Genomic DNA, 26,814 nt, shown 5'->3' on the forward strand with positions numbered 1-26,814 from the left:
CTAGGGAAGCAGTACAATTGGCCAGCTCACAAATCAGTACAATAAAGGTGATAAAAATGTTTTTTTTTCAATTTAGTCATATTTGTACTGATATTTCCTGTCTAGGAGAATAACTCAAAACCGCCTTCAGAATGAGCATAAGAGGACAGAGAAACATATTCTGCAGCAACAACAAGCAGAGAAGGCTAAACAGATTTGTCAGCAGAAAAATACTGCAAAAATCAAGGCTCTGGAAAATGAGGAGAGAGAAAAACATGCTCTAAGACTGGTTCACCTGCAGAAGGTCCGAGAACAGCATGATCAGCGAGAAAATGAGAAGCTTAAGTTGTTTGAAGCCAATGAAATGCGTCGTCAGGTAAGGTTTGACTGCAACCTGTACAGACCATTGCATCTTTAAAAGAACTAATATGTGGATCCTCAAACTAAAGTAGGTATGTCAGTATTTAGGGGTGGAACTGTTAAAGTATTCACTTTAGAATGGACTCAGACAAGTTACTTTCCAACGTAATCTTTGCCTCTGAAAGTTACTGTTATGAAGAAATCTGTATCTCAATATGTAAGGTGCAAAAATTCAGTAATCGGTATCATAGTAAAGTAAGAGAAATCCTTAGAAAACAGATTTATCATAACTACATTACCTGCTAAGGGATACAATTTTAGGTTAGGAGAGAAGACTGAGAAATACGGTGTTATATCAAAAATCTGGCTGGAAGTCATCCTAAAATTATTGGTAATGCTGAATATTAATTTGCATCTTTCATTGAACTGCATAAATATATACAAGAGGGTGACAAGGAGGAAACTGATGTAACTGATGGAGTAGTAGTACTGCTTTACTTTGTTTCTAGGTTTCCCATTCCTTCTCATTGTGCCCTCCTCACTCCCTATCCCTTCTCTTCTCCCTGTCTCTCTCACTGTCCTTCCTTCTCCTTAAAATATCCCAGATATGTATAAAGCAGTTAATAGCTGTATTGTGTAGTCCTACGTTTGTTTTCACCAGCCTGTACTTGCAAATCTTAATGGTGGCTGCAGTTAGTAAATATTTCAATTTAGAGAATAATTTCATATATAGTTGATGTCCTATACATTTACTTTTTAACTCAACAGGTTTAAAAGAGAAGAAAGGGGACTGATGCATGCCATTTGAATAATTTTGTCTACTGGTGTTCAGCATTCCCACTGCTGCAAATAACAATTGGCTAGCTTCAAAATGTTCTACCTCCCCCCCCCAACACACACACACACACACACACACACACACACACACACACACACACACACACACACACACATATTCATACCTTCGCTCTGACTGCTAGCTGGCTAATCCCAAGGAAGGACCTCAAAAGTCAAGTGAAGATTTATTCGGTACTTTCTAGCTATGTCAAGGAGAAGCATCTCTTAGGCTTCACCTGAGCAGAATCGGCTAAGACCTCTGTTTTTGAAATCTCAGAATTCAGTATCTCGAGTTCATAAAGTGGAAGGATCCAAAGATCGCAACCCCAGAAGCAAAAAATTCAAAATCTCGAATGTGGAAGATTTTGAATTAGCGGTTCTGGTGTTGCGCTGTGTTTGTGGATTCAGGTAGGTGTTTATGTTTAAGGTTGTTGGGTAGGGACTGTAGAGTGTGTTGTTACTGTGATGTTTGTGTGGTGGTGCTTTGTGTCTGTGTGTATGTAGTGCAACCTTGGAGTTAGAATATTTAAGTAGGAGGGGTGTGGGGGGTGCAGGGGAGCTTGCCCTCCTGCATATCATAAGGGCAGGTGTGTGTGCTTATTTAGTTGTGTGCGTGTATGTTGTAATGGTGTTTGAAAGTGTTGGGAGTTTGAATTTCGCAGTTTTGCGGGTTCGGGATTCAAGGCTTCGTGATTGTGTAGTTTCAGGTATTTGGATTTTTTACTTTATGGGCTTGAGATTCTGTAATTCAAGATTTCAGAATTTCGAGCTTATAAAGTGAATCCATATATATATTATTTATTTTTTTTACTTAAAATAGAATTTTTCCTTTAAGAAACCCAGTATTTTTTCACAATATTGAAAGTTTTCTGTCTGGGACCATTATTTTTAGTTAGAGATCTCTGTTAATGTATTTAGGGCTACATTTGTGAGAATTTATGTACTGCTGGTGTAAACTTCAATATTTTTAAGTAAAAAAAGGTTTACATATGGACAGGCAGGGATTTGTGTGTCAATGTAATGCTTATGCTCGCTTTGTGACAACCTACTATACGGCTTTTCTGTCAGTGTATTTTGGACTGAAGATACCAACAGGGAACAGATTTTTTTCTCTCACCTTAGATCTGATCATCAGCAGTTTCTACTGTGTCTCCTGCAGGTTGGTCCTTAATAAAAATCCTTCTGTTAGTAACAAGAAGGCAAGATGTTGGATGACATAGTTAAGAGAGTATTTTATTCTTCTTCCAGTTTAGCCTTCAGAATTGTGAATTATCAGGCATCTATGTGGAAATGAATGTTTTGTCATTTGGACAGTCTGAGGGAGTTGGCTGCCACTGTTCCTACAAAAGAAAGCTCTTTTTTGAATAAGATTTTTTTACCCCGTCTCAGGTATCTAAATATTCTTTGAAGAGTGGGGATGATTGGGCAGATATTGTGTCTAGAGCTACTACTATTGTTACAGAGATGAGAATATATGCACAGGTACGTAACCAAATGTTTACTGATGAAGTAAAGTTTGAAATCTTAGATTCTGCTTTAGATAATGAAGTATTGTTTGGATCTTCTGCTATCCAAGTTCTCAAACAATATAATAAGGGAGGGGGTGATTCAGGACGTTTTAAAGATTTTTTTTCTGTACCTCAATACAAATCTTAAAGGCTTCCTTCTTTCACAAAAAAATAGTAAAAAATAAACAAAACTAGCCTTTTTCAGGTGAAAAGGGGTGCTAAAAAGAGATGACCAGAAAGAAAGAATTTAAAGTCTTTTGGCTTTTCCAGGTTAGGGTTTGCCACAGCAGAACTCCCGTTTGCTAATGACTGGCAGTGGATTTTTACGGTGCCGAGTTGCCAGCCCAACGCCCAACCTTCAAAGAAGGCACGCCCATTCACGCACGCACCTACCTGCATGTCTTTAACGTCATTTGACCACAGAGAGGACATGCAGACTCCACACAGAAGGCGCTTCAGCCGAGAATCGAACGGGAGAACCTCTTGCTGTGAGGCGACAACACTAATCGCTGTACCACCACAACCTACACCAGAATGAGAAACAGGTTATTTCAGACAAAGGGACATACCAGTAATCAGAATAACTATGTCAGCAATCTTTCCTCCCCTTCCCTCTCGTCTGGCCAGTATCTCTATAAATCTGTCCTATAAATAGGTCTTCAACACCCTCTTTGGCAAAAGATTGTTTCAGACTCCTGGGTACTAAAAGTAATGCAGGACGGTTACAGGTGGCAATGTATACAAAAATATTCTTTCATTGGAATTCCTGCCCACACTTTGAACCAAAGAGAATTTTTTCCTCAGGGTCTTCAGTCTTTGCATATCCAAGGTATCATGGAACCAGTGCCCACAAGTCAAAGGGGCAAAGGGTTCTATTCTAGAATATTTCTGGCACCAAAGAAAGAGGTCTGTTGGAGACAAGTTTCAGATCTTTTGTTTCTACATCTGTATGGAAAGTACCAAAATTCAAAATATTAACCTTAGAGAACTTGCTACTCCTCATTTTTCCTGCTTTATCTGCAGCTCCAAGGGTGTTCACAAAATGCCTAGCATCAGTCAAAGCTTACTGCAGGTTAAATGGCATTCACATTTTTCCATATTTAGATGGCTTGCTTATTTTTGTATAGTCTTTAACCAGATGTTAACAGCCATTAATTTGGGTTATGTGTCTTTTGATATATCTGAGCTTCCAGATAAACGTTTCAAAATCCTCCTTGACTCCATCTCATAGCATTATGTTTATGGGATTCCTTCTAAATACTTCTCTTCAAAAGGCCTTTGTGACACAACAGAAGGTAAATTGTTATTTGCAATCCTTCCTGCAACTTTCCAAGCAGTTTCAGACTTCCGCAAGATCATTTCTTACTATACAAGGATTCATCACTTTTGTAACTCTCATGATTCCTCTTGTCAGGTTACACATGAGAAAGATGCAGTTGTTTCTAAAAACCACACATGGATGGAGCATTTACAGTCTCTGGCATATAAAATTCCAATTTTAGGTTTTATAAAAAGGGAACTGCACTGTTGGAGACAATAAATTCAGCTGAGCCTAGGTCACCCCTTCTTTCCACAGCCGTTAAATTTTGCGTAGGATGCAGTTTTTATAAGGTAAAAGTACAAGGGCTGTGGAGTCCTTCAGACAGACCAAAGCAAATCAACATAAAGAAGATGTTGGTTGTGATCCATGCCTTGAAGTCTTCCCTATCATCTATAGTCCTCAAGACTTCTACAAGTGATTACAGACAATACTGCAGTTGTGGTGCACAAACAAGGAGGGCGGTACAAGGTCATACCCCCTCTGCAGCCCGGCTTTGATGGCTTGGGAGGTATCTCATCAGCATTCCTTAATCCTGCAGACATCTTACATTCTTTCAAAGCAAAATGTAGTAGCAGACAAGTTGAGTAGGGTCAGGACAGACCCTCAGGAATGGAAACTGAATGAGGGGTTCTTCCAGGAAATGATTTAGTTCTGTGGGACACTTCAAATATATTTGCTTGCTTCCTTTCAAAACAGAAAACTAAACAAATTTTGTTTGAGGTCTCCCTGCAAGCAAGTGTGGAAAACAGATGCATTTTCATTCCCTTATAATGGAATGTTCCTGTATGTGTTTTCACTCTTTTCACTGATATCCAGGGAAATTATGAAGATTCAACAGGATACCCCCAAATCATTATGGTGACACCCTTTTCCTCTCAGGCAACATTGGTGGTCTCTTCCTATGGAAATGGCTAAGGCAATTTATCACAAGCTTCCTCACAGACTGGAGCTACTCACACCCCAGTATCAGTCAACTTCAACTGACTACCTGGATGATTCATTTCTAATTCTTTTAAGCACTTATTTCATGAAGATGTGCAGCAGGTCTAAAGCAGGCAAGGACACCTCTTACTGGAAAATACTACACTGGTAAGTGGAAGAAATTTTCTAGTTGGTGGATAACTAATAATCAGGAGCCCATCAGGGGTTTTATTCTACTATATACTAATTATTTGTTAAACGTAGTTTCTTCTTGCCTCTCATATTCCTCGGTAAAGGTTCATCTTGTGGCCATTTCAACATATCTGCCCATGGATCCTACTATTTCTTTTCTGTTTGTTATAAAACAATTTCTGAAAGGAGGTTTACACTTGAGAACTCCTTGTAAATGGGTTTTTGATCCTGGGGATTTTGACCCTACCCATCAAGCTGATTTAAGGTTCTAGACTTGGAAAACTATTCATCATGATAACCGAGACCTCCTCGTAAACAGGATGCTCCTCCTAGGGATCTCAACTTTGTGCTGAATAAACTGACATATTTGAACCTGACCATTAAGCTGATTTATTTATTTTTAATTATTAACATTTGTTGACCAGGAAAGTCCACTGGGTCAGAGACACATTTTCAGTGTAGGCCCGGGGAAAAAAGCTCCACAAGCAAAATACAAAGAAAGACAATATTTAAAATACAATTTAACAATATTATTGATATAACAGGGAGAAAATAATCACAGAATATGTACACACACAAGATATGATGGGGAGAAAAAAACAAGAATCTTACAATTGGTAGTAATGTTACATCATTACCTTCTTTGGTGAGATTCCAGTATCCTGTATAGTAAGAATACACTAGTAAATGTGAAGACTGTGTTTTGCAAAGGTGTTGTCATTTTAGTATTTGGGGAAGTATACTGTTTAAGGTGGTTTGCTTTTGAGGCAGGTGCAGGATGGAGTATCTAGATAATGTGATTTTAGGGCTACTTTAAATGTTTTTGGGTGGTCAATTTGGGTTATTTCAAATGGAAGGTTATTCCATAGCTTAGCTATGGTATGAGAGAACAGACATTGTCCTGCTCTTTTGTTGGGTTTTGTTACAGTAAGTATCCGTTTACAGGAGGATCTTAGTGTTCTAGTGGGGGTGTATGTTTGTAGGATTGAGTTAAGGGCAGTCATTTGGTTTAGAAATTAGTTTGTGGGCTAAGGTTAGTTGGGTGTATTGTAGATGGTGGGAAAACTCTAGCCATCTTAGCTCGGTGATGGCATGACAGTGATGAGAACGGTATGGTTTCCCACAGGCAAATCTGGCTATTTTGTTGTAACAGGATTGTAATTTATTACAAAGGGTTGTGTGCAGAATAGTAAAAATGGCACTACCATATAGAAGGGAGGGGATGAGTAGGGTATTGGCTAGTTTTATTTTGGTATATTTATCCAGATAAAGTTTGTGGAGGTATAGTTTACTTAGTTTGAAATGGGTTTTCTTTGTTGAAGCTAGGATGTGTGTTTCATATGTGAGTTTATCATCTATTGTTATACATAGTAATTTGGCTGTTTTCACTAGTTCAATTTCTGTGCTGTCTTTAGCCAGGATTTTGAAGTCAATGTTGGGTGGTTTTGTTGAAAAAAGTAAAAGTTTAGTTTTTTCGGGGGTTTAGCATAAGTTGTGCATCAATAAGCCATGATTGGATAGAAGTAAAGGCCTGTTCTGTAACTGTGAGGAGGTCTGATAAATTTTTTGAGGTGGATATCAGTGTTGAATCATCGGCGTATTGGATGATATGCTGGATTAGGGGGCCTTTGTGCAGGTCATTGATGAATATATTGAACAGCAGTGGACCTAAAATCCTTGTGGTACTCCTATATTGTTAGGCTGGCAATGAGACTGCACATTTAACCATTTTACTGATTGTTCCCTGTTCTGTAGGTAAGAGGTAAACCAGCTGAGGGATTTTGGGGAGCAACCTAGTGTTGATAGTTGGTTTACTAGCTTAGCATGTGACACTGTGTCAAAAGCCTTAGATAGGTCTAGTAAGATTACTGAGGTAGGATGGCCTGCATCTAAGGCTTTGCTGACAGAGTCAGTGAAAGATAATAGGGCAGTAATGGTGCTATGCCCTGGCCGGAAACCATGCTGGGTAGGGGATAGAAGAGCATTATTTGAGAGGTGATTAAGTAGTTGTGAGTGAACACATTTTTTTCCAAGATTTTAGATAGAGGGGAGAGTATAGAGAGAGGGCAGTAGTTGGAAAGATCATGGGAGTTATCCCCTTTGTGTAGTGGGGTAATGATGGATTTTTTCCATAGGAGAGGAACATAAGATTCAGAGAGGGAGCGATTTATGAGAATGGTAACTGGATATGCTATTGAGCTAGCTGCTATTTGCAGATATTCTGGGGGAAGATTATCTGCAGACGGAGAGCAAGGTTTGAGTTGTTTTAGGAATTTCAAAATCAGAGAGGTGGGTACAGGTTGAACAGTGAAAGAGGTGCCTGGTTGTGTAGTGGAATAATCTTCAGGGGAGGTGGTGTGTTTTGTTGGAGGTGGGAAGTGTATTGTTTGAGCTGGTTGGGCAGCCTTTCAGTAGCTTTTGGATGGTAGAGATGAAGTGGGCATTTAAAGCTTGGGAGATTTTTTGTGGGCTTTTTTCTGGTGCAGGGGATGGGTTTTGGATGGTGCCTGGGTTAAATAGAGAGGAGAAAGACTTTCAAAATAGTTTGGGATTGTTGTATGAGGTGGATAGTTTAGCAGAGAAATAATCTTTTTTATCTTGTATTACTAGCTTTTTTGATTTGTTACAGAGTTGTTTGTAGTGGAGTTCATTTTGTTGTGTTCTGTCTCTCAGCCATATTTTCCATGCTTTGTTTCTAAGAAACATAGTTTGGTTAGTTTTGTTAACCAGGAGGCATGGTTAATTTTGGTTTATTTAGTATGCATAGAAGCTAGGCTATTGAGACTATTTAAAAAGAGTTTGTTGAAATAGTCAACGGCTTCATCTCAGGGGAGTATTTTAGTGGGTTCCAGTTTTGGGAGTTTAAGATATTTTTAAATTTATCCTGGTCAAAGTGGGCAAGGTTCCTGGAGGTTTAAGTGCATTTTGATTGCATAAGGGTGAGTTCTATAGGTATATGTTGGAAAGAGAATTTAAAGTTCTAGACTTAGAAAACAGTGCTCATCATTGCTCTGACATCTGCAAGAAGAGGATCTGAGTTGCAACCTCTCATGGTGGGTGAACTCCATCTGATGTCTCACAGGTATAGGGTCTCCTTAAGAATAACCTTCATTTATGCTTGAACTGGATTCAGAGTTTACTTTGAATATAGCCATCAATCTCCCAATTTTCTAGCAAGAACCTAAAAACCAGGAAGAAAAGAGTCTACATACACTGGATATGCATAGGCAGTCCAGGTAATATCTTGACAGAACTACGCCTTTTAAAAAAGTTGAGCAGCTTCAGCAGCAGCACCTACCCTCCAACCCCCTACACTTGTCTATAGTTGTAGCTGGGATATAAAGTAAGGTTTGGAGTATTTCTACTGTATATGTTTCCATATTACAATGAATTGGTTGTTTCAAGGTTGTTAGTCTTTTCTATCCTTGTATGAGCAAAAATGTTCTGAAGAACTCTTCACTCTGACTGCTGATTTCTGGCCAGTGGATTAGCCAATCAGTAGTCAGAGAGAAGCTGTGGGGAGAACAGCTTTTTGAAGTTGTCTGGTTGTTGCTTCCTAGGCAGGAAACAACCCATATAGCCTAAAGGATACAGCAGTGAGGAATTTGAACATCTATGGTTATGGTTACTGCACGTTACACAACTATGCTTTCTGCCTTGCTTGATCAAGTATTAATAGATTTTTAATTAGCTTTATTGCTGTTGTGTTTGAACTAGAATGCTCTAAAGGCTAGATTATATTGGAAAAAATACTTAGATAAAGACTAAAAAAGAAAATAGTTATGTTTTGTTATGATGACAGTATGTGATGTGCTTTAAGTAGCTGTGATCTCTCCTAAATCCAAGCACTTCAGGCATCGAACAGCAGCAAGAGGATTTAATGGTGGAAATGAGATTAAGCCAAGCTTACCTGGTTGCCAACATAAGGGATAACTAAATATTCATTGGAAGGACCGTGTTGTAAAACTGCTGGCCTGGGGATCCAAACTGCTGCTACAGATGTACAGCTCAATGTGTCATTGGAAGATAGATAGGAGGGTCGAGAGAATTAGGCACACAAAAGAGAAAGAATAGTTGTGTAAGAACGAACTTACCATAACAGTAGACATCCTACAGATCACTGTTCCAATATTCCTGACATATGGGTTGTCACTAATAAAGCAGTAAGGCAAACAGCCTTATGTAGTGACACAACCACAGGATCAGAAGGGTGTCACTAGCCTTGGCAAACAGGCCCAAATCCAGTTAAAACAAAAAAAGAAAAACAAAAAAAACAAGATGCAAAATAGTCACAAATCTAGGCAAACCGTCAAAAATCTGACTCACAAATCTCATTCCAGGAACCACACTTATTTATTTGGACAAACACCAATAGAAGAGATAAAAAACATAAACCAGATCAAGCACTTTCATCTCTAGTACTTGGGGCTTCTTCAGACTCTCTCTTTTTTTTTTTTTTTTTTTTTTAAACTGGATTTGGGCCTGTTTGCCAAGACTACCTACTTCTGATCCTGGGGCTGTGTCACTATGTGAGGCTTTTGCTTTACTGGTATTTTTATGCTTCACGTTTCCACACTGTTTTTCTGTTTACAAGTTTCTTTTCAATATGGGTTGTCACCACTGACATCCGGCCTGGATGCCAAAGCTTTAACTTCCCTAGGTTGTAAGTCTGATGCATAACCTCAGCTCATATGCTTTGGGATATATAGCTGGATATACAAGCCTGGATCCTCAGACTATCTCCAAGCCAGTGGCCTGAAGACTAATGACAAAGGAGACTGGTCAGCTAGGAGGGGCGTAGCTCAAAGAGGTTAGAAAACTCTCCCACTCCCAAGTAACAGAGCAGAAGTTAAAGCAAAGGGGGAGAGGAAAATGAAGGTTGAAGTGCGATAGATAATAGGAGATGAAGGGTGGGATGGAATACTGCAACAGTGATCAGTAAGACATCTACTGCTATGTTAAGTTCATACATAACTGTACTATGTCCTAACTGAAATAACTGTTGTACTATTCCTGACATATGGGTGATTCCTAGAGCTGAAGGAGAAAAGAAGGGTGGTTAGCTACTTAGTAGAAGAGTTGTCCAGCAGCCTAAATGGAACTGACTAAGTAAAGGCTTCTCTGGACCTGGAGAAAGCATCAATTTAGTAGTATTTGGTGAAGGTGTATACAGAGGACAAAGTAGCAGCCTCTAAGATAGACATGGAGTTTATTCCTCTGTGGAATGTCCATGAGGAAACCACTAGTGGAATGTGTTTTAGGGCAGGAAGGCAAGGTCTTACCACAGTATGAGTAGCAGAAAGAGATAGCTTTGGAAATCAAAGCTACAACAGTTTGTTTAGAGACTGGCTGGCCCAGCCTAGGGCTCATAAATGACACAACCAGTTGGTCAGTCTTTCTGAAGTATTTAGTGTTGTGAGTTGCATCTGTATGTGTACAGAATGTAAGATCCTTTCCCTCCCTATATTCTGTGGATTGACAAAATAAAGTGGGAATATGAACAGCCTGATTAAGGGACAGCTCATGCACTACTTTAGGTATGATGGATTAACCATGAGAGTCACCCTGTCCTTGTGAAGAATAAGAATACAGGGAATGGCAATCAGAGCTTGTAACTCAGAAACTCTCCTAGAAGAGGTGACAGCCAAGAGGAAGATGGCTTTCCAAGTACAGATGTTTAGAGAAGCAGAAGATGCTGGTTCAGAATGAGGCAATGTAAGTTTTTCTAACATAAAATTAAGATCTCAAGGGGAAGAGGTGGGTTTCCTTGGTGGGTTAAGATGTAAGACTCCCCTGAGGAAAAGCTTGACCTCCGTCATAACTATAAGTGGAAGGCTAAAAGGGAGGTAGACACTGATACCTGACAGATGAGCTTTTATAGAAGAGCAGGCCAAACCTGACAAATGAAGGTCACAAAGATATTGCAGTACAACAGGAACTTGTGATAAGAGTGGGTCCTAATTAGGTTTGCAGCACCAATAAGAAAACCTTTTCCATGTAGCAGTGTAAGATTTGCTAGTAGTGGGAATCCTGGCCTCTTGTACGATTGAACTACCTCTTCAAAGAAAGGTGTCTTTGAGGAATGAAAATCCTATCATCAACATGGTCAGGTTGAGAAATGGAAGATTTGGGTGGGGCAGCAATCTTCTTTGAATGATTTATCAGGTTCAGTTGAAGAGGAATTCTCCTGTAATTTCCCTTTGTTAGGTTAAATATCAAAATGAGTTTTACTGCTTTCTTTTGTGCCCTGAGAAGAATTTTTGAAAGAAGAGGCAGAGGATGAAAACAATAGAGGAACTTTCCTTTCCACTGGAAGGAAAAGGCATCTGTCCTCCAGGTTTTGGAACAAGGGACCCTGGTTCAAAACTGGGGGAGCTGATGGTTGGAAGGTGACACAAAGAAATCTGAGGGGTGCCCCACTGAAGGGTGACTGTCTGAAAACCTCTGTTTGAAGTCCATTTGTGATGCCCTCCAGAGAGTGGCTTAGGAAGACTGCTAGCACACTGTCCTGAGAAGGGATGTATGTGGCTATGAGAGTGATGTTCATTTGGGTTGCCAGGTTCCATGCCTTTGCTGTTAACCTGCAGAGTTGGTAAGACCTGGTGCCTCCCTGTTTATGTAGCACATGAATGTGGTATCTGTGTACACTAGGAGAGGCCTGAGTTTCCAAAGGTGGGTGAATATCTGAGGACAACCCAAGAATGACCAGCAGAAGAGAGAAAACGCTCTTTAATGTCACAGACCGGTTTCAGTCACAATGACCTTTATCAATGTGAATAAATATCATATAATGATAAAGAAGCTGTTTATATACTGACAAGATATACAAAACCACCAATCACAACCATGCCCTATTACCAACAAAAAATAAAGAAATATACACACCATATCTAAAAAACATAATATACTTTGGATAATAATACTGTGATATTTGTACATATAAATAAATACATCAATTTATCCCTATATGTACATGTATAAATATATATATATATATATATATATATATATATATATATATATATATATATATACACACACACAAATATAACACATATAAAAAAAGAGTATGTCTATATGAAAACATAAATATATAGACCACCATAATTCAAAAGTGGCTTGGAGTCAAATCATAAACGGTCATTTAAACTCAGGGCAAAAAGACCCCCTAGACGTATGATCCACATTTTTTCTTTCTTATTTAGAATTTCATGCCATTTAATTTTGGAAAAATTTAAACCTACAATTTTATCAATGATGGTAAACAAAATCTGGCAGTTGTGTGAACTTGAGTATGTTTGTATAAGGCATTGGTTATTACCTTGTTGCGTATGTTACTCAAATGTTCAGAGATTCTAAGTTTGAAAGACCTAGAGGTCTGACCTATATAAAAGGCTGAACATTGACACTCAGCAAGGTAAATCACCCAACTACTATTGCAATTAGATAAAATACGAATATCAAAAACTTTTGGTGTATTTTTACTTTAAAATTCTTTGGTTTTTAGAACATGTTTACAAAATGTACAATGGTCACAAGAGAAACACCCACATGGTCTAGTTCCCCCTATGGTCATTTGTATTTTGTTATTATATATTTCACTAGATGGATGTTTTTTGTAATAACTAAAATTACCCCCCAAGGTAGTTCCTTTCCTATAGGAAAAATAACATCTGCTATCCAATATTGTTGCTAACTGTTCATCAGTACGTAGTATATCCCAATATTTTTGTATAACCCTGGTAAAAGAAGTAACATTCTTACCAAAGGTTGTAGTAAATCTAGTCTTAGGGTCTTGACCAGATCTAAATTCACGATAAGTTAATAATTGATCCCTCAGCATACCATCAACAATGGTTTTAGTTTGGCATAAATGCCTGTCTGAATATCCACGTTCAATAAACCTATTGGTAAGATCATTATTACACATAGTGAGATCAGCTTGTCGAGAACATATTCTCTTATTCCTCATATATTGGGATTTAGGGATATTGCACGTAATGTGACCTGGATGACAGCTAGAGGTATGTAACAATGAATTGGAATGAAAAGGTTTCCTATATACTGTACTAGCCAAAGAACCATCTTGTTGTTTTGTTACCAAAACATCCAAAAAAGGAATAGATTTTTTTATTGGCTTCAAGAGTAAAATGGATGCCCCATTTGTTTTCATTCAGGTGGCTCACAAATTTGTGTAAATATGACACATCAGATTTCCAAACCATCCAGCAGTCATCCAGGTACCTACACCAAATATCCATCTCATCCATAAAGATGTTATGATTCCTATCATAGATAACATGATGTTCAAAATAACCCATGAAAAGGTCTGCATATATAGGGGCAAAAGCAGCCCCCATAGCGGTGCCCTTAATCTGCAAATAAAATTCACCATTAAAGAGGAAAACATTTTTAGTTAGCACATGTTCTATCAAACCTAGCAATAACGTGTTGAAACCAGGTTTATATAATTTCAGTTCTGAAAGCCAGAACTCCAATGCCATGAATCCAGCCCAATGGGGGATGTTGGTATAAAGTGATGTCACATCCAATGTACACAACAGCCAATTACCTCTATTTGGGAATCTGCTATGATGGTTAGAAACTCAGTTGTGTCCTTGATTCTAGCTCTAGCAACCTGTAATAAGGGTTTAAGATATCTCGTAAGACATATAGAGATGGGTTCAGTAAGAGACCCACGACCCGACACAATAGGTCGTCCCGGAGGATTATTAAGGCTCTTGTGTATCTTGGGAAGAAAATAGAGATAAGGTAAAGATGGTTCAGTAACCTTGATGGTACAGGGTTTTTTTATCAATGATGCCTTCACTCATAGCAAGTTCCAAAAACCCATCAATCTCAGCCTTGAACTTGCAACTCGGATCTATAAAAAGATGCGTATAAAATCTGGCATCACAAAGCTGTCTTTCACCCTCCTTCTCATAATCTGACCAGTTCATCACCACAATGGAACCCCCTTTATCTGTTTGTACTATCACCAAATCCTTCCTGCTTTTAAGTTGAAAGAAAGCTTCTTTTTCACCAGCATCCAAGTTATCTTGCACAAAACCATAATTACTGTTGTTAATAGAACGTAGTTCATGAAGAACACATTTTTGAAAGGTTTCTACATATTTATTTATTGGTGGCACAAACTTAGAAGCATGAAATTTGAAACCACATTCTTCTGTACCCTGCTGTGTTGTACAAAAGAAAATCTTAAGAATCAAAAGTCCACAAAAAGATAATAAATCCTGAACAAAATCATACTCAGACACACAAAAACTAGGTATGTAGTTGAGACCTTTATTAAGCACTTTGTATTCATTCTCTGATGAAATAGCTGAAGAAATATTTACATTGTTTGTAACAATTTTGGTTCTAACAGCTGTAGCATTGTCTCTATAGTGAACTCGGCATTTATGTTTCCTAGCCCCGCCCCCCCCCATTTCCTGTTGTACCTAAAGGGGCTTTTTTATTAGACATCATCTCATTAGAAAAGTTTTGGTGCCCACGGTGGTGGTGCTGCGATAGTGTTGTCGCCTCACAGTAAGATGCTGTCCGGTTCGATTCTCAGCTAGAGCATCTTCTGCATGGAGACATGCGTGAATGGGTGTACCTTCGTTGAAGGTTGTGCATCAGGGCTGGTAACTCGGCACGTAAAAATCAACTACCAATCATTAGCGGACCGGAGTTCTGCTGTGGTGACCCCTAACCAGGAAAAGCCGAAAGACGCAAACTCATTAGAAAAGTTTTGTTTGTGAGCTGGTGACCTTTGAGAATTTTCACTCTCATTGTCAGTGTGGGAAGAAAAATCTTCCCGAGAACCATCACTAACAGGCTGTTTAAGAATGGTCTTTCTTTTCCTTTTTGATCTGGGCACCTGATTCCTATTGGTAAAAAAATTTACTTTTTTAGATTGTTCAAAAGGATTCCCTAAGCTGTAGTCATGTTGGTCCCTTCTAAATTTATTGATTTTCTTGGACTTGAAATCATTCTCCATTGTTAATAAATCACTACTTAATGTACTCAAACATTCCTTCTATTCCGGTTCATCCTCCCATTTTTTTGGCATCTTGACACATTTGTAATACTTCTGTGTTTAAACTATCAATTCTACGTTGATGGAAAGTTTGCAAAGCTTTAACAAACTCCATTGTGGAGTTTTGTTGTATTTTAGATCATTGTTCCAATAATTCTAAATCAGGTTGGCCAACAAGGGGTTTTAATCTAATCCTTAAACTCCTGGGGGTAATGTCTTTTTCAATGTATGCTGAAAACAGCGTACTGTACCAAATACCGGACCTTAATGCCTTCATTTTTTTGTAAATGTTGTCAAACTGTATATGACACTCATCTTTAATATTTTTAGCTGTCCCACTATCCAACTGGTCGACAGCTAAAGATACAAAAATATGAGTGTCATTTTTATCAATAGATAGTCCTTTAAGAATAGCGATAAGATCCATATTAGAAGTAACCAATAAAACTAACCCACAATATAGATCTAAATGTTGGTCAATACTAAGAAATATATATATGTATATGTAAGACCTATAAACTGTATATCTATAATAATTGGGAATAGTTACCTAAAGGGTTTACAATCTGTTAACTCGGCACTCAAAATAAAGTCATCAAGCTTGGTATGAAAAAATTATTAATACCAACCAAACAGTCATATTCACAATAGAGATGTCCAAAACTGGAAAATAGTTTGAGTCAATAAGACCTATGTGAATAGTTAGAAAACAGTACAAATCCTACTAAGGAAACAATATTATAACTTGTTCAAATTAGTATACACTCATAGAAACGCAGGACTCTTATCCAATATTAATGTAACTAAATATCATGTGATCGTAAAGCTCCTCAAGGCCTTAATTTCAGTAGAAAAATACACAAAATATATGTTGCACATCAATAAAAAAGGCCACACATTAAAAAACATATAGCCAATATACAGATTTGAATAGAACAGACTTGTGAGCTTGCATTGTCTCAATACAGTCAAACAAAACCCCAAATCTAAAAAAATGCCCACTATTTGTGTGACTTATGAACAATCAAAAAGTAACAAAAACTCAAAAAGTCACCAAAGGGCCTAAAGCAATTGAGCTGTTATTGTACGCCGACTCCAGCTGACTAATGTGAGTATCCAAATTTGTCAAGTTTGAAAAAGTATAATCCAGCCCACCATACACATGGCTTGTTGTCTGCACGCTAAATGTAAAGCAAATTAAACAAAGACCTGCTTATATATATTGAAATATGAGCAAGACATAAGTTGCACATTAATATACATTTGAACCTGGGTAAAAAAAACATATAGCAAATGTTCCAGTATGACCAAACAATAGTTGAAACAGCATTGTAGCCTGCGTTTCCTCAGTCCCCTTGAACAAAGTCTCAGATCCAGTCACTGATTATGGTAGAACTCGAAACTGTTGTAAAAACTCAGTTCAAAGGAATGAAAGACAAAATAAAGTTCCAAACTTGTTCAATGGTGTAGTACTTCGACTCTAACTGACTCACAAAAGCAGTATTTAGTAACTCAAAGTGGATGAAACCTCAACCCACCATATATAGTGTGTAATGCCCACACACTATATGTGATACATATTGCCCACATACTAGAAGTATCATAGAAAACTGTACAAAATGTTCATGAATTCTCCCAAAAAACAATAACAACCATAGTTCCACTTTGATCACTCGTTTATGTTACCAGTCCCCCAACCACTTCTGATTTCAAAATGTTGGACGATGATATCCTCCTTCCAAAATGATGGCATTGGTGATGAAACCAAAATCACAGTATAGAATAATCCATGAAAGCAGCCCTTGTTGAAAACATCAGGACTACATGAAAAAGTCACACATTCTTAGCAACGGAGTATACTTGCACAGCCTTTCGGCTCGAAAATATCCAACAATGAGAACGATTTTCCCAAAGACCACCAGCGAGAAAGAGACCAAACCAAAACTACAAACAAACTCCCCGCACGGACGACATCTCCAAGGTCTCAAATATATAAACACAATCCAAGAACGACCAGCAGAAGAGAGAAAATGCTCTTTAATGTCACAGACCGGTTTCGGTCACAATGACCTTTATCAATGTGAATAAATATCATATAATGATAAAGTGGCTGTTTATATACTGACAAGATATACAAAACCACCAATCACAACCATGCCCTATACCAACACAAAATAAAGAAATATACACACCATATCTAAAAAACATAATAGAATTTGGATAATAATACTGTGATATTTGTACATATAAATAAATACATCAATTCATCCCTATATGTACATGTAGAAATATATACATATATATATATATATATATATATATATATATATATATATACACACACACACACACACACACATATAACACATATAAAAAAAGAGTATGTCTATATAAAAAAATAAATATATAGACCACCATAGTTCAAAAATGGCTGGGAGTCAAATCATAAATGGTCATTTAAACCCGGGGCAAAAAGACCCCCTAGACGTATGATCCACATTTTTTCTTTCTTATTTAGAATTTCATGCCATTTAATTTTGGAAAGTTTTAAACCTACAATTTTATCAATGATGGTAAAAGAAAATCTGGCAGTTCATTGTGTAAAGGTCATTGTGACCGAAACCGGTCTGTGACATTAAAGAGAGTTTACTCTCTTCTGCTGGTCGTTCTTGGGTTGTGTTTATATATTTGAGACCTTGTCCATGCGGGGAGTTTGTTTATAGTTTTGAATATCTGAAGACTCTACAGAGGAGTCCTCATTTCCTTCAGATTGATGCATTCCTTCAATAACTGAGGTTGCCATTTCCCCTGCACTCAGTATGATCCTGTCCCTGCCCCCCCCCACCTCATTCTTGTTGTCTGTGTGCCCCTGTTGAAGAGGCGAGAGCAATGTGAATAGCAATCCTGGGTTGAGGATAACCTATCCATTCAACCAAAGCAGCTCCTTCTTGAGACAAAGGAGGAGGGCAATCAGGGTGTCTAAGGGGGTGACAGTGCTGGGACCACACAAATTTCAGGTACCACTGGAATTTCCTCATGTGAAGTCTAGCCAGGGCAGCATAGGGATGGTGGATGCCATGAATGCCAAAGTTCTCAACATCTGCCTTGTTGAGCATTGGATTGTGGAGGACATGTTTTGGAAATATCTGTACAGACTGTGAACTTTCTCCTGGCGAATTAAGGCATACATTTTCTGTGAATGTTCAGTCTGCAGCCCAGAAAAAAACAAATCCTGTGTAGGGACCATGTGGGATTTTTTTAGAGTTTATAGTAAAACCCAGAACTGTGAGAAGATGGAGGGTGAAGTGCAGATGCTGAAGAAGAATTTCTGGAAAGAGATCCTGGATCAGTAGGTCATCCAAGCAGGGAGAAATCTGAATTCCCTGAGTGAGATAGAAAGTGACTACTGGAGCTAGATAACCTGTAAACACACTTGGAGCTGTGCAAAGAACAAAAGGCAGAGCAGTAACATAAAAATGCAAGGAGCTAGAGAAAAATCTGAGGAATCTCCTGCAAGAAGGACAAATGGCAATGTGTAAGCAGGCATTCTTCAGATCTGGTGACACTAAGAAAACCTAGGTGAGGATGAAAGGCAGAGGAATGTGAAGATACAGCATTTTGAAAGAAGGCACCCTCAAGTAAGTGTTTGGGACAGACAGGTCTAGTATGGGTCTCCACTGCCATACTTTCCTTGGGACTACAAAAATCCTGGAGTAAAACCTTGTTCTCATGAACTCCTTTGGGACTTGCTTGATAGTGCCCTGATTCAAGAAGTCTTGCATAATGGGGGCCAGAAAGGATATTTAGTTTTGAGGAGGTTATGGCATGCCTTTTAAAGGGGAATATTTTTTTCAAGACATGGCATAACCATCTCTGATGATGGAGAGAACCCACTTGTGTATGGTAATAGCTTTCCACCTGGCCATGGACAGCAACAATCTTTGGGAAATTCAGGGTAGCGGTAGGGGTGCTGCAGAGGTAGTCACAGGTTTTTGTCTCTGAAGGGAGGCCACCCTGCTGGAGGTTTCCTTTGGTGTTTTCCCGAGTACCTTTTCCTAGGTCATTTCATTTGTTTCTGAACTGTCCCAGGATCCCTTCTAATGAAAGAAGTAGAGTTGGATGGGTAGTTCCTGTGGTCTTTTGGAACTGAGTAGAGTAGAATTTGTCTGCAGTATTTCATGATCTTATCTTGGTCTTGAAGAGGATTGAACAGGCTGGTCACCTGAGGACCAAACAGTATGTCCTTGCATAAGGGGAATCTAGAATTTTAGATTTGCAATCAGGTATAGTCTGACTGTGAACCCATGCATATCTGTGACTAACAGATCTAGTGGCAGCTGCCCTAGAAGAAGCAACCACAGCATCATAACTGCACTTAATTCTGTGTCTGTCAATTTGAGTGGTCTGAGATAATAAGTTCTGCATTTGATGCTTAGACTCTGCAGTAAGAGGGTCCAGTATAACTTTGTTTAGGGAATGCAGGATAGAGATGAAGTACTTTGTCATTTGAGTCTGATAATTGCCTTAAAGGCAAGGGTAGCAGAGGTGTAAATATTATTTCCCCATCTATCCATATCCCTACTATCTTTGTCAGTAGGTAGGGCATTTGTACTGGTCAGAAGCTTAGGGGGCTTATCAGAAGAGACAAAGATACTGCATAAGGATCAGCTACTAGGCTCTTCTATAAATATTTCAGATCATTAGACACCTTGTAAAATGTATAAAACCACCTGTAGGATCCAAAGTCTGATGAAAAATCACGAACTGTGAAAGTTGTAAAACCACCAGTACTTTAATTCTAGCGCCTCGGTGTAACCACCTTCAAGGAATACATAACAAAAATACAAGCAGTACCTTTTATATTTCTCCAAACACTCTAAACAATCAACAAGCAAGTAATTAATTAAACAATTAAAATAAATGTTTTCTTAAAGCAAACACTTCCAATTTACCTCATTATTAAGCCCCATAGGGACCAATGTATTATATTTTAAAATATACATAGATTCCTTATATAAAAGTTTTTCCTTCAGTAATATTTCATTTTCATATTGAACATCAGTATCTGTTCCAAAATACTACCCTGTTACAACAAATGATTACCACCATGTGCAGTTTTAAAATGTGCAGAAATAACCTTTTCTTCCCTTTAATTTTTAGTGTCTCAAATGTTCCATAAATCTGGCACGGAACATTCTCTTCGTCTCTCCAACATAAAATAAATCACAGGGACATTTCAGCACATAAACTACCCCTTTACTATCACAGGAAAATGATCTTTTAGGTGTAAATTTAAATTATTAATAAAATCAAAAGAAATCATTATATGTGCACAAACAGAACACTTACCACATCTGATAGTGCCCAAACATACTGGAAATCTATGTATGTGTATCCTAGGAAAGGCAAAACCTGCATGCACTAACATATCTTTCAAACTTTTATCCCTTACATAAGACATAGAGGGATATTCACATAATACATCTAATAAAACCTTGTCTTTCAATAAAAAATTTCCAAAAATATTTAATCATATTTGTAATTCCATCACTTTTAATATTATACATAGACATAAAATAATTTTTTTTTCTAATTTGTTTGTCATAAGTGCCCTGATATTGTACCGGAAATATCCTTCTCATCATCGATTCCCCATTACACTTCTTACACCTATTGTTAACTCTATTTTCTGCCTCTCTTACAATTACAGGATCATAACATCTTCTTAGAAACATATTGACCGATTGTCTAATCTCCTGCTTTAAAACTCTCTCATCATTGCATAATCTAGACAGGAACAAAAATTCTCCATTAGGGAGGGATGTTATCAGGTGAGGGGGATGGCAACTGGAGGCATGAAGATACTGACTACCGCCTAAAAACTTCCTATGCACACCAGAAACAATGGAGCCATCTTCTTTACCCTGCAATACAAGATCCAAAAAAACAACCCTGTTACCCTGTTGTAAACCATCAAACAAAAGGCCAAATGAATTCAATTATGCTGTAAATCAGCAGCAAATTCAACAACCTTATTACTGCCTCCTTCACAGATGAAAATTAAATCATCTCTGTAGCTAAAATAAAGCTTTACATGTTGTTTCACAAACTCCTGTTTATACAGATTTCTTATTTCAAAAAAGGCCATAAACAGGTTAGGGTACATGGGGTCAAATGGTGCCCCCATGGCCATCCCTTGTTTTTGTCTAAATATTTGATTATTATAAGAGAAGAAATTATTCTTAAGGCAAAAATCCACTAATTCTACTTTAAAATTAGAAAGTGGACTGTCACCTAAAAAATAAAATAAAGAGGAAAGACCATCTTTATGCTTAATTGAAGTGTACAAGCTCTTTACATCTAATACTATCCAGTACATATCTGCATTCCAAACAACTGAGGAGATTTTGCCTAAAAAATTGAAGCTATCCTGTATGTATAAAGGAATCTTTTGAACATGTGGAAGTAATAACTTATGCAACAGAAGACCTATATTATGAAGAAAATACAAGCTGAAATAATGGGCCTCCCTGGTGGGTCACATATATTTTTCTGTATTTTGGGTAAACAAAAGAAGATGGCCAACTCACTATTTTTACTTACAAACTTTTTTCTACATCTTCCTTAGAAAAATACCTTAAACGTGTACCCTTCTTCAGTAATTCTTCAAATTCAGCTATTGTCTTTTCATAAAATTTCTTCTCACTTATTTCATAAACTTCCTGATCTAGCAAGTGATCCAAACACATTTTATGATATTGAACTGCATTCATCACTACAATCTTATTACTTTTATCGGCCAGTGTAATAACTAGGTCCTTCCTGTTCTTAAGATCCTGTAAAGACGTTCATTCTTTATATGTTAAATTATATTTGATATTTTTCTTATTATCCAAAACTTTCCTGCAAATATTTTCCCCACCAAAATTAGTCATAGAACTAAAATGTAAAACATTTTCATTTTGAAAAGGAAGAATAAATGTGCTTACACTGGGAATACTCGATGTTTCTAAAGCACAGTATGCATTTGTTGTTACAGAATCACACATTTCATGCATCGCTTCACAACATGAATAAAAACTTTTGTCTAAGTTTGATGTTCCAAATTAAACTCATACAAATTTAACCTATTGTTAAAATAGATCTTTAGATGTAGTCTACATACTAGCCTAAAAATTTCCTGCTTTAAAATATGACTTATAGGAATAACTGTTGGAATAAACTTTAAACCCAAATTAAGTTCTGTAAATGGTTCTGCTGTTAATTCACAGTTAGATAGAGTCACAACATTGTTCACATTTTCAAAAGAAATACAATTAATGCCATCTAGTTTTCTTACTATTATATCATTCATTCTTAAAGTCCTTTCTAAAGGAGCCGTTCATATTATTTCTTCCTCGTTTCTGTCCTTGTCACTGTCCTCCATTATTCTATAAGTGCCTTTGATGTTCCTCTGCCTGTTGTGCTGGAGGAAGAGGAGGAAATTCACTGTCTTCACTGTCCTGTGTATCATTCTGACTTGCTCCTTCTGAAGAAGCAAATGAAACAGAATGAACCTTTTTCAAATCTCCATACTTTCGCTGCTGATTCCTCTGCTTATGGTTGGATGAAGCAACAAAAGCCCATCCACTTTCATAATCTCCAATGTCTCTCAGTAGTCTTGTCTTTTTGTATTCTACCAAATCAGCTTCCATTGTACTCAGTTTGTTATTAATTTTGTCCATCAAGTTATTCACATTGGTAGCACCTAATGAATTTTGTAAAACCTGTCTGGTCCCTTAGGAGGTGGTGGTTGAGAATCAGGCGCAGAAGAGCTGGACTCAAATGCATCCTGGAAAGCTTCAAGAACAGGGGGAACTGGAGAAGGGGTAGGGGTACTCATCTCCAAGAGGGTTTAATATCTCTTCTGAACATCAGAGACCTGCATGGATTGACATTCAAAGTATTCCATCATGTTCTATATAGTGTCCCCACAGGAAGTTCTTCAACTGGGGAATCCCATAAGACCGAGCCCTCTTCATTGGTAGATATTTGCCCTGGAGAATGCAGCTGAGAGGAACAGTCCAGAGAATGGTCAGAGTCATAGTCCTGTTCCTTATCAGAAGAAGAGGAAAACAGGGTAGGTTTTTGAAGGGTTGCCTATGGTTGTGGAGATCCAAAGGAAGGAGGTTTCAAAGACAAGATAACTTTGAACAACCCCTATGAGAAGTCTACCCACTCCTTTTCCCTAGCTGCTGTGGCCTGTCCCACATCAGCTATCCACTTCTTTTCCCTAGCTGCTGTGGGACAGGCCACATGCCTAGTCTTCTGTTTTTTCTTTTTAGGTTTGACATCCACCTGGTTGAGGTGTGGAGGTTCAGAACCCTGTCTGATTTCTATTAGACAGTCTGGGACCTCTTCCCTAACTAACATTTGAGGGACACAGTTCAGTCCTTCAGAAATGATAAGATATGGTTCCTCAGATGTACTGGCAGTTTGCAAGGCATCAGGAGTCATACCAGCCTCCGACGGGGGCTTGGTAGCTGGAAACTGAGAAGTAACCTTATGCAATGCGGGTTCTTCAACCTCAGTTGGTACATTAGAGTCAGAAACATTGAACTGTGGATCCATTCAAGGCCTCTTTAGTTTTTTATTTGGTGGCAGATGGATGTCCCAAGGATGTGGAGTCAGCTATCTTGGACTGGGCCAAGTGTTTAAGATAATGGGCCTTGAGAAAGGTATTGAGAGTAGAAAGCCTCAACCTAAGGGTTTTGGGAATGAATGACTGACAAACTGAGCAAGACTTGTGATCGAGTTCTTGAAAAGGGAGTGGGTAGACTTCTCACAGGGATTGTAAAAAAGATGTCATGTCTTTAGGCAAAAAAGACACTTGGTATGCAATAAGTCTTTGTACAGAATATGCCTACTGCACTCACACTTACCCCACCTATCTGACATTTGCAACTTTTTACAAATAGCATAAGATAAAAAGGAAGGTTCCCCAACAGAGCACTTATTTGGATAAATGATCAAAGCAAAGATACCAATGAAAAAACAGCGAGGGGTCCGATGAGTGCACGACCTGCATTCAACCTGGCAGCAAGACAGTATGAGGATCCCCACTTGCATATTCATCTATATACCCAACAGATATGAGCTGAGGTCACAAGCTAGATGTACAACGTAGGGAAGGTAAAGCTTTGGTGCCCTAGCTGGACGTCAACAGTAACAACCCATATATCAGAAATAATGCAACAGTGATTTCAGTCATGAGATTTTGCACTTCTGCATCAGTAATGGAGAGGAGGGACAGAGCTAACTGCTTTGATTTTGTTCTGATTTGTCAGTAGTCTTTTTCCCTAATGTTGACAAAAAGAATTATATTGTGGAAAGAGGCCACAGGGCTCCTTGACAGACAGTTTTGTTGCTCAGAGGTTAAGTGTGCAGGTCTGGTAAACCAGCGATCATGAGGTCAAATCTCTTCAAGGCCTCTACTTGCCCTTAAAGGGGTAGGAGATTTGCATAATGGTTAATGTATTTGCCTTGCAAACACAAGGTATAGGGTTTGATTCTCACCTTTGGGAGGCATGGCTAGGCTGAGAAGGACCCCTAGGGTCATCAGCCCAGTAATTACCTATGAACCTATAAAAAATAGATTTGACAGAAAACTGCTTAGATGCCTACGGATTACTGAGAAAGTTCATATGTTTGCTAAATCTGGAACTTTAGTAGAAAGTAATTTTGCTTTAATCAATAATGTGAGAATAAAAGGGGTTTATTCAGTTTGTCCTGATGCAAAAGAAAAATGTTTTAAGATACATCATTATTTGGATTGACCAAGAGATATGATTACCCCAGAGGAAGCTGCAGTCATTTCTACAGTGAGTGATGGCAAAACAAAGGGACAATTAGATGGTAGATGTATCATCTACAGAGGAGAGTCACTATGTAAAAATGCCATGAGCCGTGGTCTCTCCGCAATAGAAAAGAATCCGGTTTATAATATAACTTGTCAGTATTTGCTCTTGATTGTTTTTATACATTGATAGCTGGGAATCTGAATGCTGACTCAAAGCTTAAATAGTTCTTTTCAAGAAATACACGTTTGTGGTCTGGAAAATAAACACATCTTTTTATTTCAAACATTCATCATGTGTGTTTTAAAGATAATAATGGGAGTTTAAATGCATGAGTTGTCAGAGTAGCATTGTTGGCTGTAGCATATAACGGGGCTATATGACAGTATCGAATGGACTAAATAGGGAATGCTATTTAGTCGATATGATACTGTCGAAATGGCAAAATAGAGAAGTCACGGAACATCAAATTTTTTCCCAGGGAAAAAATTTGGTGGGCCGCCTCTGGGAATTTGCCATTTCCTCCACTATGGTGTGATCTCGGAGTTGATATATTTAAGTAGGGGGGTGTGGGGGGCTCAGCCCCTCACTTAAATTTGTGTTTAAGTTTTTTTTTTCCCCTGGGAAAAAATTCACTGTTCCGTTTGTTCGATATTTTGTTGTTTAGATATTATCGGTACGATGAAATAAAATATTTGTTAGCTTCTGGAGAATATACAAAACAGACAAGAACTATCCTGGAACATTTCTTTTGAAACTGGTGGGAAGAAAAGGAGAATGGACTAAAATTGGACTGCCACCTGAGAAGATTTGTTTATGAAAGAAATGTATCTAGTGGTGTGGCATAAGTGATTCTTGTTAAAACACTGTATGCATCTGCCCCCATCCTTCTTGAGGCAGTTGCTCTCCAGGTATTACATATCTCTCAACATCTTAGAGGATGAAGTCTAGACAAAGGGAAAAATAATGGGGGGAACAAAGGCCCAAAAATAGGGACATATTTTAATTATTCATCATCATCTTCTTTCGGCTGTTCCCATTAGGGGTCACCACAGCAGAACACCTGTTTCCATTTCTTCCTGTCCTCTGCATCTTGCTCTGTCACACCAACCACCTGCATGTCCTCTCTCACCACATCCATAAATCTTATTATAGGCCTTCCTCTTTTCCTGTTACCTGGTAGCTTCATCCTTAGCATCTTTTTTCCAATATACTCAGCATCCCTCCTCAGCACATGTCCAAACCAACGTAATCGTGCCTCTCTGGATTTGTCTCCAAACCTTCCAACCTGGGCTGACCCTCTAATATACTTATTCCTAATCCTGTCCACCCTCGTCACACCCAGTGCAAATCTTAACATCTTTAATTCTGCCACATCCAGCTCAAACTCCTGCCTTTTTGTTAATGCCACTGTCTCCAACCCATATAACATAGCTGGTCTCACTACCCTCATGTAGACCTTCCCTTTCACTCTTACAGGTACTCATCTGTCACAAATCGCTCCTGACACTCTTCTCCACCCACTCCATCCTGCCTGTACTCTCTTCTTCACCTCTCTTCCACACTCACCATTACTCTGAACTATTGACCCCAAGTATTTAAACTCATCCACCTTCGCCACCTCTACTCCTTGCATCCTCACTATTCCTCTATCCTCCTTCTCATTCACACACATATATTCTGTCGTAATCCTGCTGACCTTCATTCCTCTTCTCTCTAGAGCATATCTCTATCTCTCCAGGGTCTCCTCCACCTGTTCCCTACTCTCACTACAGATCACAATGTCATCTGCAAACATCATAGTCCACGGGGACTCCT

The 26,814-nt window shown here is 38.3% G+C and overlaps 1 protein-coding gene across 1 annotated transcript in view; it reads left to right on the forward strand.

Moving 5' to 3' along the window:
* LOC122798476 overlaps positions 1-26,814 on the forward strand; it is an 820,137-nt gene that overhangs the window by 729,662 nt on the left and 63,661 nt on the right. The window contains exon 9 of the mRNA XM_044067429.1: positions 106-355. Within this exon, the coding sequence (XP_043923364.1) occupies positions 106-355 (250 nt within the window). The remainder of the gene's footprint in view (positions 1-105; positions 356-26,814) is intronic.

Source organism: Protopterus annectens, chromosome 3.part1 (assembly GCF_019279795.1).
Source record: "Protopterus annectens isolate FY-2018-M chromosome 3.part1, PAN1.0, whole genome shotgun sequence".
NCBI classification, from domain to species: Eukaryota; Metazoa; Chordata; order Ceratodontiformes; family Protopteridae; genus Protopterus; species Protopterus annectens.